We start from the raw sequence: 18,965 nt of genomic DNA, 5'->3' as shown, positions 1-18,965 counted from the left end.
CGTGATTAATGGACAACCCCTTATAGCACCTATCAAGGGAGAGATCCTCGATATCACAATAGTTACATGACTGTTACAAGTCAATTTATTATCCAGTACTAATCCTAGGTATTTATATTCTTTAAATTCTTTCAATTTTATGTTATTTATTGATATTTCTAGATCACAGGACTTTTTGTTTCATTACCATGCAGACAGTCTTATCGGTATTTATACTTAGTCTATTTTGAGACAGCCATTCATAGTTTTTCTGCATATTACAGTTAATATCACGTTTTGAATTTTCGGAATTAGCATCTGATAGGAGCAAAACAGTGTCATCAGCATACATAAGATATTAAGAATACAAATTTAGGAATCTTAAGCTGTGAACATAAAGAACATACATGATTGGTCCCAATACAGATCCTTGGGCCACCCTTACCCTCAACTCTCTCTTGTGACTTCCATAACCATCCAGTACAGTAAACTGTGTTCTACCCATTGAGTATGTCTTCAGCAGGCTCTGGCACACTCCACGGAAGCCCATTTTGTCAAGCTTTTCCAACAGCCAGTTGTATGTCAACCGTGTCAAACGCCTTCTTGAAGTCTATTAACACAACAGCAATATATTTGTTCTGGTTCATTTCCTTTAGCACATGTTCGATCAGGTCTACTGTAGCTGTTAAAGTATTACTTTTTTTTCTGGAAGCCATACTGATTCCCGTCAAATTTGATCGTTTCTTGAATAGAGTCCATCATTCTTGTTTTGATTAACTTTTCAACTATTTTAGAGAAACTCGAAAGTATTGATATAAACCTCTAGATATTCAAATCACATCTTTTTCCTTTTTTTCCATACTGGCACCACCCTGACAATTTTTAGTTCTTCAGGAACTATACCATTTGTTAAAATTCTGTTGATCATGGTCAGCATTTTATCGCCTATTATTTCAAAAAGCTCAACTATGTCTTTTTTTATGTTGTCATATCTAGGTGTAGAATTCCTCAGTTCGACCACTGTGTTATGAAGTTTCGTCATTTCTACTGGTTTTAAGAATATACTTTTAGGATTATATTTTTCCTTTGATTCAATTCTACTAGAAATTAGTGTCTTCGATGCCTATTCAAGACCTCTTAGGTGAAATGTTAACTCCTCAACTATATCTGCATTATCAGTTAATATCTTTCCATTGAGGTTTTCAACCTTTTCAGGCACATAATGTCTAGTCTTCTGTCTTACACAAGTTTCATTCAAAATTTTCCATATCTTCTTGCTATTTCCATGTGCGCTATTTAGTTTTCTTCCTATACACCTTGTTTGCAGTTCGTTTCGCAGTTTATTCACTCGATCTTTCAGCTCAGTGAACAATTCCTTTGTATGTTCATTGTTTACCTTTTTCTACCTAACATAGCTTTTATCCCGTTCTTTGACCAGTTCAATATACTCCCTGTTTATTCAGTCATTTCCAGTTCTTATTTTAATATAATATTCTCTCTCCACCAAGTTCCTTGTATCATTGATTTCTTCAATTAATTCCTTTAAAGATTCTATAGGTCATTCCGTCAATCTAGAGTCCAGTTCTAGTTTCCATCTTTGAAAATCTATTCTTTTTTCTGATTATCTTCGTCTTTTCTGGTTTAATTTTGATTTATATCATTTTATATATTTCGGTAAAGAGAGAAATTGAGCGATTTTATTTATAATATGAATGGTTATGGTTTACATTTGAAAAACAGAAGTTTGTATTATAACTTCAAAACTAATGGCAATAAAAATAGATTATCACACCAATCGATTAAACTAAAAAAAGTTCCCGTAGAATGTTTTTGTTACATGTTAATAGCGCCAATAATAAAGAAGTTATGAGAACTTTTCATTTCACGCCATTTTCCAAATTTCTATTACCTTATAACTTGAAAACAGTTGAACTTATAGGTTGCGATTTTCACCAAATTAATTTTCTCAAGAATCGAGCCCGAAAATGTGCCATTCATTGTTTTTAACTCAAAACGATTCTTAGATCCTCTCACTAGACAACTAATTTGGACCACCCGATACATTTCAAAAAATTCTCTTAGAGCAGGTTCAAATGACAAACGCTCAAGGTGCGTTTTGACAATGCGCGTTTACAAGTACGTGCATTTCATTCGCGCATTAGCATGTGTACGCTTTGAATGAAATACATCTACAGTGCATCCCATTTTGGGTGAGACTGCCAGGTTTCTCGCTTGCTTTTTAAGAAAGAGCCTTGCGGTTTTCACGTTCCTGTCCTACTTTTTCGTGAAACTCAAGTTGGTCTAATCAGATTTTGCACAACTGTCTCTGTTCAAGGGATACAGGGTGATTTTGGAAATTGATACTTTTCGGACCCCTCCTTTATCTCCGAAGTTACTAAAAATAATGCTGATCTGAAAACTACGTCTGAATCAGAATTCTGCGTAGAATCCAGTGGCGTACTCAATTTTTTTCCGGGGTATGGTTTTGAAGATTCAACACAAACCTATAAATTTTTTAATGGAACACCCTGTATATCATTACTCCGTTGAATTCGTTATTTTTTTTTCCTTCAAAATGATGTATGATACTATGTTCAGACTTGTTAAAAAAAAAACACTAAAACATCAAATAATGATGATTTTTTTGTTAATGTGCAATGGATTTCCCATATAAAAAAAGAATCAATTGGATAATTTTCATTTGTGATTCTCATTTATAGTAGAGTAAGCAAACAAATACACTCATCACTAACATGAAAAACAAAACGTAGGTACCTACCTTTAGCAACAAATAAATAATGAAAAAATTCATAAACATTGCATAATATCTTACAGATTAAACTGTTCAAATTGCTATCCATTTTCCGTAATACATATTATACAGGGTGTCCCGGGAAGAATGCGACAAACGAATACCATGAATTAAGGTCATCATGGAGGACCCGTATCAAGAGGTTTCATTCGCCTGAGTGCCTTCGTTTGGGATATACAGGGTGATGTTCATCTTATGAGTGAAATTTCACTGTTGAATAACTCTTTAACTAATCGACCGAATTATTTCAAATTTTGAAGTGAATATTGGATCACTCTGTACGTCAATATCATAATTTTTTTCGTTTTCGTAACCACAACGAATTGATTCATAATCAACATTCTAAAACTCAGCTTGCCACCGTCATACAGGGTGACCAATAAACATTCCCTCATGAAAGAAGTACAACCGAATAAGATAGCGAAATCTGTGAAACAACTATATCATATCAACGTGCTCAAAAATGTATTAAAATGGAGGAATATCATTTTGAACAATATCAGCTGAACTGAAAATATTTTATTTTTGGATTCATTGTTTTCAAGATCAAATATTTTCAATTTATTTGCTGTTTTTGTTATATTCTTCATCCAGTTTGTTGATTAAAAGTTTTCTTAAATAATTTGACGAAAATTTAGGTGAGACATTCGTGAAGGGTGAAACAACTTCAATTTTCGAAATAATTCTACCGATAATTTCAAGATATCTTGAACTATGAAATTTCTTTCATGGAGAAATGTTTATTGATCACCCTGAATGATGGCGCCAAGCAGAGATTCAAAATTTTTATTATGAATTAATTCTTTGTGGTTACGAAAACGAAAAAGAATCATGATATCAACATACAGGGTGATTCGATATTCAAGAAAATAGAAAAGATCTTAAATTTTCCTAGTCCGATTTCAGAAATATTGAAGGAAGGCGATAGTAGAGGGCGACAAAACATGAAAAATTTAAATTATTAGGTGGATTTCTTAAAGAGTTATCGAACTAAAAAAATTTCACTCATAAGGGAATGTTTATTGATCACCCTGTATGACCGTGCCAAGCTGAGATTTAGAATTTTTATAATGAATTGATTCTTTGTGGTTCCGAAAACGGAAAAAAAACATAATATTCACGTACAGGGTGATCCAATATTCACGAAAATAGGAAAAGTCTGAAATTTTCCTAGTCCGGATCTGATTTACTCGAATTCAGAAATATTGAAGGAAGGCGATAGGAAAAGGTGACAAAATTTCAAAATTTGAAATAATTCGGTCGATTAGTTAAAGAAACAACAGTGAAATTTCACTCTTAAGATGAACATCACCCTGTATATCCCAAACGAAGGCACTCAGGCGATTGAAACCTCTTGATACGGGTCCTCCATGATGACCTTAATTCATGGTATTCGTTTGTTGCATTCTTCCCGGGACACCCAGCATAATATGTATTAGAGAAAATGGACAGCAATTTGAACAGTTTAATCTGTAAGATATTATGCAATGCATATGAATTTTTGTATTATTTATTTGTTGCTAAAGGTAGGTACCTACGTTTTGTTTTTCATGTTAGTGATTAGTGTATTATCTTTGTTTGCTTACTCTACTATAAATGAGAATCACAAATGAAAATTATCCAATTGATTATTTTTTTATATGGGAAATCCATTGCCCATTAACAAAAAAATCATCATTATTTGATGTTTTAGTGTTTTTTTTTTAATTTCTAAATATAGTATCATACATCATTTTGGAGGGAAAAAATAGCGAATTCAACGAAGTAATGATATACAGGGTGTTCCATTAAAAACATATAGGTTTGTGTTGAATCTTCAAAACCATACCCCGAAAACAAAATCGAGTACGCCACTGGATTCTACGCAGAATTCTGATTCAGACGTAGTTTTCAGCTCAGCATTATTTCTAGTAACTTCGGAGATAAAGGAGGGGTCCGAAAAGTATCAATTTCCAAAATCACCCTGTATCCCTTGAACAGAAACAGTTGTGCAAAATCTGATTAGACCAACTTGAGTTTCACGAAAAAGTAGGACAAGAACGTGAAAACCGCAAGGCGCTATCTTAAATAACAAGCGAGAAACCTGGCTGTCTCACCCAAAATGGGATGCACTGTACTTGTAAACCTGCGCTTCGTGCTTTCCCACAAAATCAATTATATTTCAGTTATCATTGTAGCCACATCAAATTTGACCGCATATATGAAATATACAGGATCTTTCACGAGAAACCTCACCCATATTTATACGGGAAACTACTGAACGTATTTTCATGAAATTCAGCACTTATAAGTATTTCACGATGCTGATGAAATCTAAAATATTTTCAAGGCATGAGCACCTCCGGTTTTTCCGGAAATGACGTCAACTTCCGTTTTTCAAATTAGAACACCATTTTTTTATTGCAGAAAGAGATTCCTTAGGAAATTTCAAGTTATTTTGATGTAACATTTTTCAGTTTTGGTTGGAAAATTCTCTCTGAGCGGGAAAATTCGAAAAAAAAATCGAAAATAGAGCTCCGCTGAAACAAGAATAACTTCGAGGTTTTTGGATGAAAAATTTTCATTTTTGGGATTTTTCAAGATGTAAGATTGATGTATCCACTTTAAAAATCGAAATCGCGATTCATGATACAGGGGGTGAAAAAATCGCTTTCAAAGTTAGGGATGACAAAATCGTGAAAAATCAATTTTTTCAAATTAGAACCCCATTTTTTTATGGCAGATATTGAATCTACGTTAAAAAATAATGTGAGTGTATGCATCACACCCTTGCCCTAAAATGGATATTTTCTGAGTTATTCACAAAAAACTGTTTTTCGTCTTGAATTTTCAGCTATTTCTTTTCCCTTCACGCAAAAAAGATGAAATTTTAAGGAACTGTTACTTAAACCATGTTTTAGATTTTACTACCCTAATATGCAAGAGAAAAAAGTTACAGGTTGTTCCTAAATAGATGGCGAATTTTGATTCGAATTTGTATCGGAAACCTCTTTATTTCAACTAATCGGCCATCGGTTTTCTCTCCAGTGATAAATAAATAATTCCTTATGAACCATATGCAAAAACTTACCATGTTTTACATTCTTTTTTTTTAATGATAGATATCATTAATTACATCTGCCAAATTCCTCTTTATTCAGTAGCATTTTGTGTTTACTATTAATTTGGTGATAATTCGTATTAAGTTATAAAATCGATCACTATGCCTAATTTTACCAATGAAGATTATTTAAATCTCATTCTACTTCATGGAGAATGTAATAAAGTTTGCCATGGTTCTCCTAATAGTAACTTGAAGTCGGTTTCAAAAAGGGGTGAAAAATCTACAACATGGTTCAAATAACAGTTCCTGAAAATTTCATCTTTTTGGCGTGAAGGGAAAAGAAATAGCTGAAAATTCAAGATGAAAAACAGTTTTTTGTGAATAACTCAGAAAATATCCACTTTAGGGCAAGGGTGTGATGCATACACTCATATTATTTTTTAACGTAGATTCAATATCTGCCATAAAAAAATGGGTTTCTAATTTGAAAAAATTGATTTTTCACGATTTTGTCATCCCTAACTTTGAAAGCGATTTTTTCACCCCCTGTATCATGAATCGCGATTTCGATTCTTAAAGTGGATACATCAATCTTACATCTTGAAAAATCCCAAAAATGAAAATTTTCCATCCAAAAACCTCGAAGTTATTCTTGTTTCAGCGGAGCTCTATTTTCAATTTTTTTTCCCAATTTTCCCGCTCAGAGAGAATTTTCCAACCAAAACTGAAAAATGTTACATCAAAATAACTTGAAATTTTCTAAGGAATCTATTTCTGCAATAAAAAAATGGTGTTCTAATTTGAAAAACGGAAGTTGACGTCATTTCCGGAAAAACCGGAGGTTCTCATGCCTTGAAAATATTTTAGATTTCATCAGCATCGTGAAATACTTATAAGTGCTGAATTTCATGAAAATACGTTCAGTAGTTTCCCGTATAAATATGGGTGAGGTTCCTCGTGAAAGACCCTGTATAATAAAATTTTCACCGAATAAGTCGTCATTATAGATGTTATTATTTTTTTTTTTTTTCAGTTGTTGACTTTTGTTTGACGAAAACAATGGTTGTTGATAAAATCACAAAATTCTCAAGTTTACATTTGGAATGGGCATCACATGTCAATTGTGATCAGCGAGCCGGTAGGGCTGGGCGTGTTAAAAGTGGTCGAGTATACAGATTAGTTCCTAAGGAATTCTATGATGTAAGTATATTTCATTACCTAAGATACTTTGGTAATATCACTAGGAGATGAAAAAGAATGAGGATGACACCGATAATGGAAGGGAAAGTTGAACGTCCAGAAGTCGATCTCTGCTAAAGTGCTTTGATAAAATAAAAAATTCAGAACTTTTTTTTCCAGTTTCTAGATATAGGATCGAATGGTCAATAAAAGTCAACCGAACGTCATGACGTCGCCATTTCCTTACGCGAGTCATTGGCGCAGGAAATTCACGTGACCAACTTAGTCCTATCTGTTAGTTTAATATTCTCATGACGGGCTATCCTTGTTAGGGATTTGATTGTTAAAATCCGAGAGTGAACTTTAAAACTATTTATTCCGAGGATCTAACTCTACACTTGTTGATTTAGGAAATCGGTACATAACTGTTCTTTTGAATATCTAGTCCCTCTTCACGTAGTTAGTCATGCGGTATTGACGTTGTTACGTTTCATCATGAATATAATAACATGTATCGCACACTATCCGCCTCACTTCACCGGAGCTGATGCACAATTTCATTTGTATTAGCATAAGCCTACACTTGCTTTTGGTAAAAATAATTTTGAAAAATGTATTATCTATGCTTTTTTATTACACTGACAAATACTAAAATAACATTAATAAGTTTGATGTATGTAGATTAACTTTATTGCATAAATCATTAAGTGAACTTTTTTCTCTTCTTCAGCTGATGGAAATCTGATGAAAAATATTTATTAAGAGAAATAAATATATGTGAAAATATCCATTTCAATCCCGAAATTTTTATTTAAATGATCTCGTGTCCTACTTTATATTCTTAATTGAGATATTCGTACTTTCCGCACATTAGCGACCATCAGGCGATTCAGCTCACTTATTGTTATCCTGTTACTACTGAAGAAATCTACAAGCGAAACCATTATCGTATGATAAGATATTATTCTCTCATAAATATGTTCAAGCTTTGTGCTTTGATTGATCACGGGTCCTTCAGTGAAATATATGATATATCAAACATTGACAAATGCTTCTATATCTTATAAATAATATAATTTCTTGTATCAACGAAGTTTGCCTAAAGAAAAAAAATTATTTAAAAAATGATGCTGTGAAATGGGTAACGCCTGAAATAAAATCTTGCGGCGACGATTTGAAAAACTTGTGCCGGTTAGATAAAAACACTAATTTTGAGGATCTAATTGATATTTACAAAAAGAAAAAGAAAACTTATAATACAATGTTGAAAGATGCAAAGTTAGCGTATCACGAAAATTTATTAATTGATTCCTCAAATGTAAACAAAACTGTTTGGAAAATTGCAAACGATGTGACATCTAGAGCTATAAATTCTAAGATGTAGGCTAAATATCAATGGTTCGATATGTACATATCTCAGAGCTGTGACTTCTGCTTTTGGTGATTATTTCACAACTTATGCTCGCAAAAATCTTGATGATCTCTATGGGCCGAATCTTTCAAATTCATGCAATAAACGCTTTGAAAAATAATAATTCGATGAAGTTACCGCTGAAGAAATTTTTTATGATGGTATACTTAATTTCCTTAATAAGCATAAAATTCTAAATCGGAATCAACATGGCTTCCGGAGGGGATTTTCAACACAAACAACTGCGATGTCCTTGGTCGATTACATATGTCTACAAATGTCTGGATGACGGATTATACCTAGCTGGGTTGTTCTTCAACTTGTCTCGTGCATTCGATTCTCTTATTTTTAAGTTCATCATCAGAAAACTTTTCAACTTAGGTTTTCGGGGCATTTTCTTTGATTGGATTTATTATTTTTTAACTGACAGAAGTGTGATCGTTAGAATCGATGAGTGCTGGTCGGGCTATTTGATTCTGATATAGGGGTTCCACAGGGATCTATTCTAGGATCACTCATATTTATTCTCTTCATTAATGACTTACCTGGTCATATCTTAGCCGAACTGATAACCATATTTGCCGACGACACCTCCTTTCTGTTCGGACTCTCGTAGAATTATTGGGCAAATGTTCCTTCATAATGAAACAATTGGTCGGTGAATGGTGTCGACAGAATGCTCTCGTGGTCAACTTGGAGAAGACTGAGTGGATTTGTTTCAATATTACAGGTATGAACTTCCCTCTGTCTTTCAGTTACGATAATGTCGTCGTTGATTCTAAATAAAGTGTCAAGTTTTTGGGTCTCCACGTTGATGAAAAACTAAAGTGCGGTCACATTGACCACATCAGTGCGAGGTTAAATAGGGCGTACTACAAGCTGAGCAGAATTAAGGACTCACTTCCTCTAAAATCTGTACTCGGTGTCTACTATAGCCTTTTTCATTTCCATCTAAACTGTATTATAATTTAATGAGGAAATACAGATAATGTCCATAGGATACTTCTGTCCCGAAAACGTGTACTTCGGATGAGTTTTCAGATTAGAATACCGGCTTCCTGCAAACCAATCTTCATCAAATATAAAGTAATTACTATTCCTTCTCTTTTTATCTACCGATGTTTAGTTTATGTCAAGAATAACATCACAAAATTTGAAAATTTAAGCGATAGCAATGGGAATGTTTATTGATCACCTTGTTTGACCGTGCCAAGCAGAGATTTAGAATTTTTATAATGAATTGATTCTTTGTGGTTCCGAAAATGGGAAAAAATCATAATGCTCACGTACAGGGGGATCCAATAATAATAATAATAATAATAGGTATTTATTTCCAGAATTGTATGTACATTACAAAATGAAAACAAGTCACAAATTCTTTACAAAAAAATAAATCAATGAACTAATATATCTAGGATATTTGTACATGACAAAAGTCTATATATTCATTTAAAGAATATGGTTCACATTTAATTAACAGTTCGAATAATTGTCTTTTGAAGAGTTTAATTTCTTTAATGGATCTTATTTTTCTAGGTAAATGATTGAACAGTTTCATACTCATATAGTAATTATTACGCTCTGTACTCGTTAGTCTGTGAATAGGTAATAGATATTCAATCATTCACCTGGTAGGATTCACATTTTTACAATCCTGAAAATAGGAATTGTTCTTAAACAAAAATAACAAGAGTTTATAGATATATAAACCAGGGGCAGTCAGTATATTATGTCTTCTGAATATACCCCTACATGATTCTCTGTATTTCATATAAAACATTATTCTTATAGCTAGCTTCTGAGCGATGAACACACAATATTCACGAAAATAGGAAAAGTCTGAAATTTTCCTAGTCCGGATCTGATTTACTCGAATTCAGAAATATTTAAGGAAGACGATAGGAAAGGGTGACAAAACTTCAAAATTTGAAATTATTCTGTCGATTAGTTAAGGAGTTATTTAACAGTGATATTTCACTCATAAGATGAACATCACCCTGTATATCCCCAACGAAGGCACTCAGGCGATTGAAACATTCTGATACGGGTCCTCCATGATGACCTTAATTTATGGTTTTCACTATAGATTGGTGGTGTAGGATCAGAGAAACAGGAAAATGATACTCTGTTAGTTCGCCGACGTTTCGGAAAAATTTATTTCCATCCTCAGGGCTCTACAAAATTTACGGAAAACATCATTTGCAACATTGATGAAGGTGTTTACAAAATAAAGGAAAGATGAGCATAACTAAAAGTTATTGACTAGAAAATATCACAGAAAGGATGGTCTGGTATAATTTATATATACAAAGAAGCATTATGAAATTCAAAACATTTTTAGTTTAAAATAAGAGTAAAAATAAAAAGTAATATAACACATATAGGTACAAACAAAGTACTTACAAGCTAGACAAATGTATCTTCCCAAAATCATCTTATTAAAATTTAAATCAATTCTCAAATATTTTACGTGTAAAGAAATCATAATATGTATATTAAAAACCGGGGACAAACAATGCGACCGATGCATAGATAGTATGCCGACAGACGGAGGTGAAATCAAAGGAACAGCGGACTCGAAACAATTAGGGTAAAAAACTTAGACGTATGTATGTGATGCGCTGAAGTAATGAAGTCGATAGGGGCTAGAAATCTTTATTTTGTTTTATTATTATTCCGTAGTTGGGTATTTGTTTTTAATAAGGAAAAATAGAATCGGCTAAGTTGTTGTATGTCAGCTCTAGAATTTACTGAGTCATGGATACTTATTTGTAACAAATAAGTATCCATGACTCAGTAAATTCTAGAGCTGACATACAACAACTTAGCCGATTCTATTTTTCATCCGGCACTTCGGTTATACAAGAAATGAAAAAAATGTTTCCAAAAAAAACTTTCTTTAATTTTATGTATTAGATAATACTTTCTAAAATTATTGCGTTAGTCCTTATAGTTTTCAAAATATTAAGAGAAAACCGAAAAGAAGAGAGAATTTCCCGTCACTATATGAGCTGCTTTCCAGTCAGGTGCGTGTCACCCCGGGGCTCGGCGCACTAGAGCTTCGAGCCCTTGCTATGAGTGGAACGCGCCAAAACGAAACTGTCAAATTCAACGTAAGCAAACCAGCGTTCTACAGCTCTCTCGTACTTTATGCGAAGTAACGGTCTTGTTTCTCTCTCACACCTGTCAGGGCTCGAAGCTTCCAAAATGCGTGGGGTGCTTCAGAGGAAAGGGGAAGGTAACGCGAGGGCTCGACTCGACGCCCTGTTTACTGGAAGTTCCAGTAAACAGGGCGTTAATTAATTTTAATTCAGAAAGACTATTGAAGTCAAATATAATTATCAAAATAAATTTGTTACTTGAAATCGTACTTACAAACTTCAACCCTAAGTATATGTATAGGTATCATTTAATAATAGGATCCTTGAATTATTTCCGAAAATAGTAATTTACGTAACAAGTCCGGAAAAAACCATTTTCGGGCGTGTTGCGTACAATATTTTTTCGGCAACCATGTAAAATAACACTATCGCTGCTGCTTTCCATATTTTATTGCGATTGCGATCAAAAAACATGCAAATTTTTGACAACTAATTTCATATGAACTGTCAACCGTTATCTCGGTTTCTATGGATTCTATGATTCTTTTCCGGCCTAGTCCGGGAAGTACGTACTTTCCGGACTAGGCCGGGAAATGCTACTTTCTCAGAGAAAAAGCGTCCGGGAAGTGAGCACTTCCCGGACGGTTGCCGAAAATAGTAATTTACGTAACAAGTCCGGAAAATAGGGTTTTTTTGGACGAATAGACAAAATTCCAGGACGAGCGTAAGCGAGTCCTGGAAGTCTGTGAGTCCAAAAAAACCATTTTCGGACGTGGTGCGTACAATATTTTTTCGGCAACCATGTAAAATAACACTATCGCTGCTGCTTTCCATATTTTATTACGATTGCGATCAAAAAACATGCAAATTTTTGACAACTAATTTCATATGAACTGTCAGCCGTTATCTCGTTTGCTATGGATTCTATGATTCTTTTCCGGCCTAGTCCGGGAAGTACGTACTTTCCGGACTAGGCCGGGAAATGCTACTTTCTCAGACAAAAAGCATCCGGGAAGTGAGCACTTCCCGGACGGTTGCCGAAAAACGTATTTTTCATTAGTATTTCAGATTCAATTTCGAAACGTATCTAGTACCTCGAACACCCATATTCAAAGAATTTTGTATTTGGGTATTTTTTATTCGGTTTCTTTTACATCTTTGTCGACGATTGCATGTTTTTTGCAATATTCTGAGTTATTTGGGAAAAGAACTTGTATGGAAATGAGTAATTTCTGAAAAAAAAAAAAAATAACAGAAACAATTTTCACGATGTTATAAGTAAAATTCGATCCATTCTTTCACGATTTCCTTAAGAAATTTCTTGTTTTATTTTCGAATCTGTACGCATCTCTACTATCTATCCTATTCATGAAGTAAAATTTAACCATAAGAGACATTAGAATAAGGTGTATTCTGAATAAAGTGAAAATACCGACAATCTGTGAATAGGAAAATACAGGTTCTCTGATCTTGTCTGATAATTAATTAATTATTCATTAACCGTTTCGTTTAAATAAAAAATATATTACTTATTCGATACATTGCTTGTTTTTTTCATCCTTTTCCACAAATTGTCATATTCTCGCACAAATTTCCTTTATTTCGAATGTGTACGATAAAAATCAGTGGGATACGATAATATGTACGATAAAATACAATAAGTTTAAACACGCGGTACTATATTTTAGGCTTGTCGACCTGGCAACGCTGACTGGAACACTACAAGTGCGCTTCGGTACGCTTCGGAGCTGTACGAGGAGCTCTTGACGTTGGCTGGAAAGCACCTTAGGTGAATGGTTTTTACTGTGAATATCCTGTGCGGATACTCGATTCACTTTCTCGAACTAGAATGATGTAGGAATATCGTGCATATCTTGAACTTGAGAAATATCATCACAGGGTGTTTCCGTGTTTCAAATATTGTGCCAAAAATTGTGAAGGAAATAACTTTCGATTTTCAAATTAGAACCCTATTTTTTATGATTGCGTTGGATTCTACAGAGAAAAATAAGGGTAATGTCCGAACATGATTATAATTACTATAAGGACTAACGCAATAATTTTAGGAAAGAGATATTGAGAATGGAAATCTTTTGGTAGTATCTAATACATAACATGAAAAAAAAGTTTTTTTTGGAAACATTTTTTTCATTTCTTGTATAACCGGAAGTGCCGGAGCTTCGAAAATATTTTGGCTGAATCGGGCATCATGAACAATGTCATATTCCGAATTTTCAGAAACGTCTAAAAGGCAGTCGACCTTGAAACACCCTGTATATTGTAATTATAATGTATGAGTTGTTGAATGTAATCGACCATCGTGTTCGTTTCCGATTGGTCGGCCCAAAAATATTCGTTAGGACCTCGAATTGTTCATCAGTAACTACCCCAGTCCTAAGACATAATTTTCGGCTAAAAATTCGAATATTGCGGAGCCTTGAAAAAAATAATAAGCGAATGTTTCAATCGTTTGTATTGCTGTGAATGTATAGGTATTACATTAAATATGGTAGTTTTTGAACTTTTACCTAATTAATGCTGATAAATTTTACGTTTTAAGAATCTGTATGAATCGTAAATATTGTCATGATATTTCCTAAGGTTTCTTCAGACTTTTTTACATCAATTTCATTTAAAAATCACTTGTCGTGTTTTGTTATTACAAACATGGACAAGTTTGTGTCTCAAAAATTTTGGGCCTCCATTTGTATTCCACAAATAAAATTGTGATTATGAAGATGAATGTTTTCTTAAAAATTCAAAACAAAGGAAAAAAATTATAACATCCAATAAAAATAATTGATTTTCCATAGAAAGTAACAAAAATTGGTTGAAAAAAAAATCATGTTTCCGAAACAAATGGGCCTAGGAAAATAATATTGATTGTTCCGTGTTTGTAATAATCCCCTCTATCAGTGAAATTCCGTTGGTCCTCTATTTACCGGACACCCTGTGTATACGCAATGGCAAAATTAGGGAAACCGACCAATTCTCAACGAAGTTGTAGTTCATTTTCTTTTGAACCTTGAACTTTTTGGCCGATTTTAGCGATCATTTTTTTGAATTGTGGCTTGATTCTTTGGGAAAATAATTGTTCAGATGCCGTCCTCATTTACGATTTTTTATTGTACATATATAAGGGTGAAAAAAATATATATGAAAAGTAAGGTTTTAGTTAAAAAAAAAACTTGAGAAATTTCGGTATTTTTTGATCCTGAGACCTATATCACAACTTTAAGTTAGATTTTATTCAGAACACCTGTGGAGTGATCCAATGACAGACGAAAATGTTTAACACTCAGATGTTGCCTCAGCTTTTCTGAAATATAACTTCAGTACTATGTTATGTCCACTAGTGAACTCAAAAAACTTCCTGTTTGCTATGGATAGGTAGCCCTGAGCGATAAACAATAATCCAAGTTATGTTGATTCATAATGATCTTGTAGGAATATCCAAGCTCTACTAGTCATACTTTTTTTGATTGAATATGATTTGTTATATACTACAGCGATTCTTGAAATATTGTTTTATAGACTCATCTTCAAGAGAAAAGCGTACCAGAAATGTTGAGAGCCCCATTGGAAACAACAGTATTACAAACAAAAATGCTAGAATTAAGTGAAGAGCCCAAAGCTGTTCTTGCTCTAGCCTTAAGTCCTCCAAATTTGAGTAATATTGAAAATACAGTATGGCATTTAAAAGAGGTAGGTAACATTGAATTTTTATGATTTTTCTATTCTACAATTCGGCATTATTTCAGATTGGTGCTCTACTTAAAACTTGCAGAGGAAGAATAAATATTTCTGATGGTGATATTACATTTTTGGGAATTGTCATGGCATCTTTACCTTTGGATGTGTGTCTTTCCAAAATGATCGTTTTAGGTCATATGTTTAGTGTTCTGCATGATGCTATCATAATAGGTAATAAACAAACATTATCTTTAAATAAAATAGTATAATATAATATATTATTATTTTCAGTTAGCATTTACAGTGTATGTACCAAATCTTCACTATCATCAATCAAATCATTTCGAATTTAACACCTGCACATTGATATTTATAGTTGATTTGAATATTTTTAAAACTAACTTATCAGTAACTTTTGTATGTTTTATAACATGGAGTATTAATCAAACTAGAAATAACTTACAATGAAATCATCTTAATAATTATGTATTATCATTAAATATTTTAATTTTATTGCATTGTACAATCTGATATGAAGTATTCTAATTTGATTAAAATTAATTTCAGCCGCAGGATGTTCTATACCAAACATTTTTGCAACACCTTTTCATGAAAGATTTCAAGCTTATGATAAGAAATTACTTTGGTCTGATGGTTCTTGTAGCGATCTGATGGCGATGTTGAATTTATACAAGGTTCTTTTCTAATTATTTTTCATTCCGAATATTTTATTTAATTCTTCATATATCTTTTAGGTATGGCAGGCATATAAAAGGGATGGTGCTTTTAGACGAACTAATGAGGAATATTCCTGGTGCAAAAAAAATTTTCTCAGTCTCAAAAGCTTAAGAGAATGGCATTTGTTAGTAGCTGAAATCCAAGCAAGATTGAAGAAATTAAGAATTGAGGAAACAGGAGGTCCTTCTAGAGTGAATTTATCACTTCATGAAAGGGTGACAGTGTTAAAGGTATGTTCCACAAATCACATGAAATGAATTAATTTTCCATTATGATAATATTCCTTGTGCAATGAATGAATTTTTCATTATAAAAATATTCCTCAGGTAGTGATCTGTGGGGCATTTTACCCAAATTATTTCATTAAGTCAGGAGATTCTGGCCAATTCGATGAAAGAGAAGCAGTTAAAACAGTAGGTGGAAGGGATCCATACAAAACTGTATATCTGTCTGGTATTGAACCTGGACAGCCTGGAGCACTCTATTCCAAAGAAATTAAAAAAATACTTGGTCTCGAGGAAAACTCTAAAGTGGAATTTGATGGAAGCAGGTAATTATTATGTATAGAGCATACCCTCAATGTCTGAAACAAAACCTTATCTGTGTAGATGACAATATTTCTAGGCTCATTTACTGATGACTAATACTAGCTCTTTTGAAATTTTTATGAACTACATAAGAAAGAAGAAAAACGGATTGAGGCAAGTTTTGTTCAGTTTTCAGTATGAAAATGAAGTTATTATAACTGCGAAATTAAAAAGAAGCATGTTTGATTTCGTAGTTATAAGTTATTGGAAGAATTGAAGAACTAACATAGATTTAAAACAGTTATGCATGACTTCATTGTAAAAGTTTCATCAATTTTACGTATAAAAAAAAAAATAATAAATAATCTCAATTATTTATTTATACAATATTTAATTATTCTGGTTTATAACAAATCTCTCCGAACATGGGAATATTTTTCTTCTTTCACATTTCAAAATTCAGACAACTATTCCAGGAAAAATATGCAAATGATTCATTAAAGCATGTAGAATAAGTAATCAGATTGTGAATAAAAAACTGGGTGTTACATTTAACAAATGAAAGTTGGTATTATAAACAAAATGTGATAACTTAACAGTCACCTCAAATTAATAATATGTTTAGCTGTATCCCAATATTAATTATTGAAAAATCACTACGATGAGGAGAAGATAGGGTTGCTGATTGTTAGCATTATCAATCGAAAATAAGTTGATGCCACTAACGAAACATCATAAATTGAGAGTCCTTTTTTAATTCGAATTGATAATATGTTCAGCAGGATTCCAATAGTAACAAATGACAAGTTACTTTGATGAAGGGGAGGGAGGGGTACCTATTATTAAAGTTATCAATCGATAATAAATTAGTCTAATCCCACCACTGGGCAGGTATGCTGAAATTTCAAGTTATAGTGCTTTGGCATTCTATTTTTTGCTTACGTCTTGAGCTTCTTCATATTTTGGTTTTCTGTTCTGCTGTTCCATTCTCTTAATTTGCAGTTAATATCATTTATGATGATGTTTGGGAGGTTTGTATTCTGACGTTATTTTCGTGTATCATTGGTATGTTTCTTTTGACTACTATGTTTGATTTGTCATTCATATATGCTATAATATAATAGTTGGAGAATGAAATGCTATTTCTCGTATAGTATATCCAAAATTACTTGAACTAGTCCATAAAAACGCTTGGCTAGATATTATTGCAAAACAGTCATAAACCATAGGCGCACACTTTTTAAACCCTCTAGTTGAAAAAAATATTTATGCGTATATAGGTATGGAAGTCTGATGTCGATTCTTTCAGAAAATTGGCGAAGTGAATAGCTTTTGATGTCACATCAAAAATGATACTATGTCATTCTACGGTGTTATAATTTGATTTTTCTTTATTCTCGACGTGTAATATACTATCAAAGAACATTATCAACGATGATGAACTGATCGTTGCATAAAATTATAAGAGCACAAAAATGTTTGAGATGAATTCGGAAATTTTCTGTCTGAAGATAAGACAAACAAGGGAAGAACAGGTGCATGATCTTGAGATCCTTAAATGACATCCAATTTTCTACGTCAAATTAACAGCTACGTTGCCGAATTGAATTTTACTTCTTCGTTATTGTAAGGCGAAGTTATGTCCAGCTGTGGAAGTAGAAGGCTGATAATGATATACAGGATGATTCACCGCGATGGCCTATTAGACCTTCATGGTAAACTAATATAAATTTCGTGCTGAAAATTTGTATATTAGGTTTTTAGATTATGATCTTTCTCCTTGAAATATTTTCAGACCTCTTCAATTTCCTCTTATACCGGAAACAGATTACTTTCTTATTTGCAATGGCACCACCAGTATATTATTGCATTATCAGATAGCTCAGTTGATGACAATTTCAGCAATATGCCAATACTTGGGTATAAGCTCAATGGTTCATGAGTTAATGAGATTCTTATAAAAAATCTTATGAAAAAGGTTTTTGAGAAAAAACCTATATTTTTTATTCTTTCAGTCAATTTTACGTATAAAAAGAGGGGGGTCTCAAGCAAACCCTATACTTTAAGAATTATCGAGGAAAAACTTGAACTAAGGAAAACCTGCAATTTCTCATTGAATGGAGTTGTCTATGACTTCTAGAAAACATAGAAAGAAACTAAAAAGTCGAAATTTCATGAATTGTTATCAATTGTTTGTTGGGATGGTTGAGAATGCATAAACCAATAAAATTTTCAATTACGAATAATTAATGACATTTCATGAAATGTCAAATTTACTTATCCAAATATCGACTTTTAGATTCTACGTTTTCTGGAAGTCATAGACTACTCCACTCAGTTAGAAATTGTGGTATTTCCTTAGTTCAAGTTTTTCCTCGATAACTCTTGAATTTTCGTATTCAGAATCAGAATAAATATTCAAAGGTATAGGTTACCTATTATTTTAACTGTCTCGACTGATGGTAAAAAATGGTAAATGGTA

General features: G+C 32.8%; 1 protein-coding gene across 1 annotated transcript in view; it reads left to right on the top strand.

Moving 5' to 3' along the window:
• Positions 1-18,965, top strand: part of LOC123671460 (probable ATP-dependent RNA helicase spindle-E) — a 74,468-nt gene that overhangs the window by 33,807 nt on the left and 21,696 nt on the right. Inside the window, exons 8-13 of the mRNA XM_045605317.1 lie at positions 6,868-7,034; positions 15,060-15,230; positions 15,287-15,449; positions 15,786-15,913; positions 15,974-16,186; positions 16,283-16,506. Of these exons, the coding sequence (XP_045461273.1) occupies positions 6,868-7,034; positions 15,060-15,230; positions 15,287-15,449; positions 15,786-15,913; positions 15,974-16,186; positions 16,283-16,506 (1,066 nt within the window). The remainder of the gene's footprint in view (positions 1-6,867; positions 7,035-15,059; positions 15,231-15,286; positions 15,450-15,785; positions 15,914-15,973; positions 16,187-16,282; positions 16,507-18,965) is intronic.

This window comes from Harmonia axyridis, chromosome 1 (genome assembly GCF_914767665.1).
Source record: "Harmonia axyridis chromosome 1, icHarAxyr1.1, whole genome shotgun sequence".
NCBI classification, from domain to species: domain Eukaryota; kingdom Metazoa; phylum Arthropoda; class Insecta; order Coleoptera; family Coccinellidae; genus Harmonia; species Harmonia axyridis.
The sequence above is the reverse complement of the archived record's forward strand: the minus strand, read 5'-3'. Positions and strand labels throughout refer to the sequence as shown.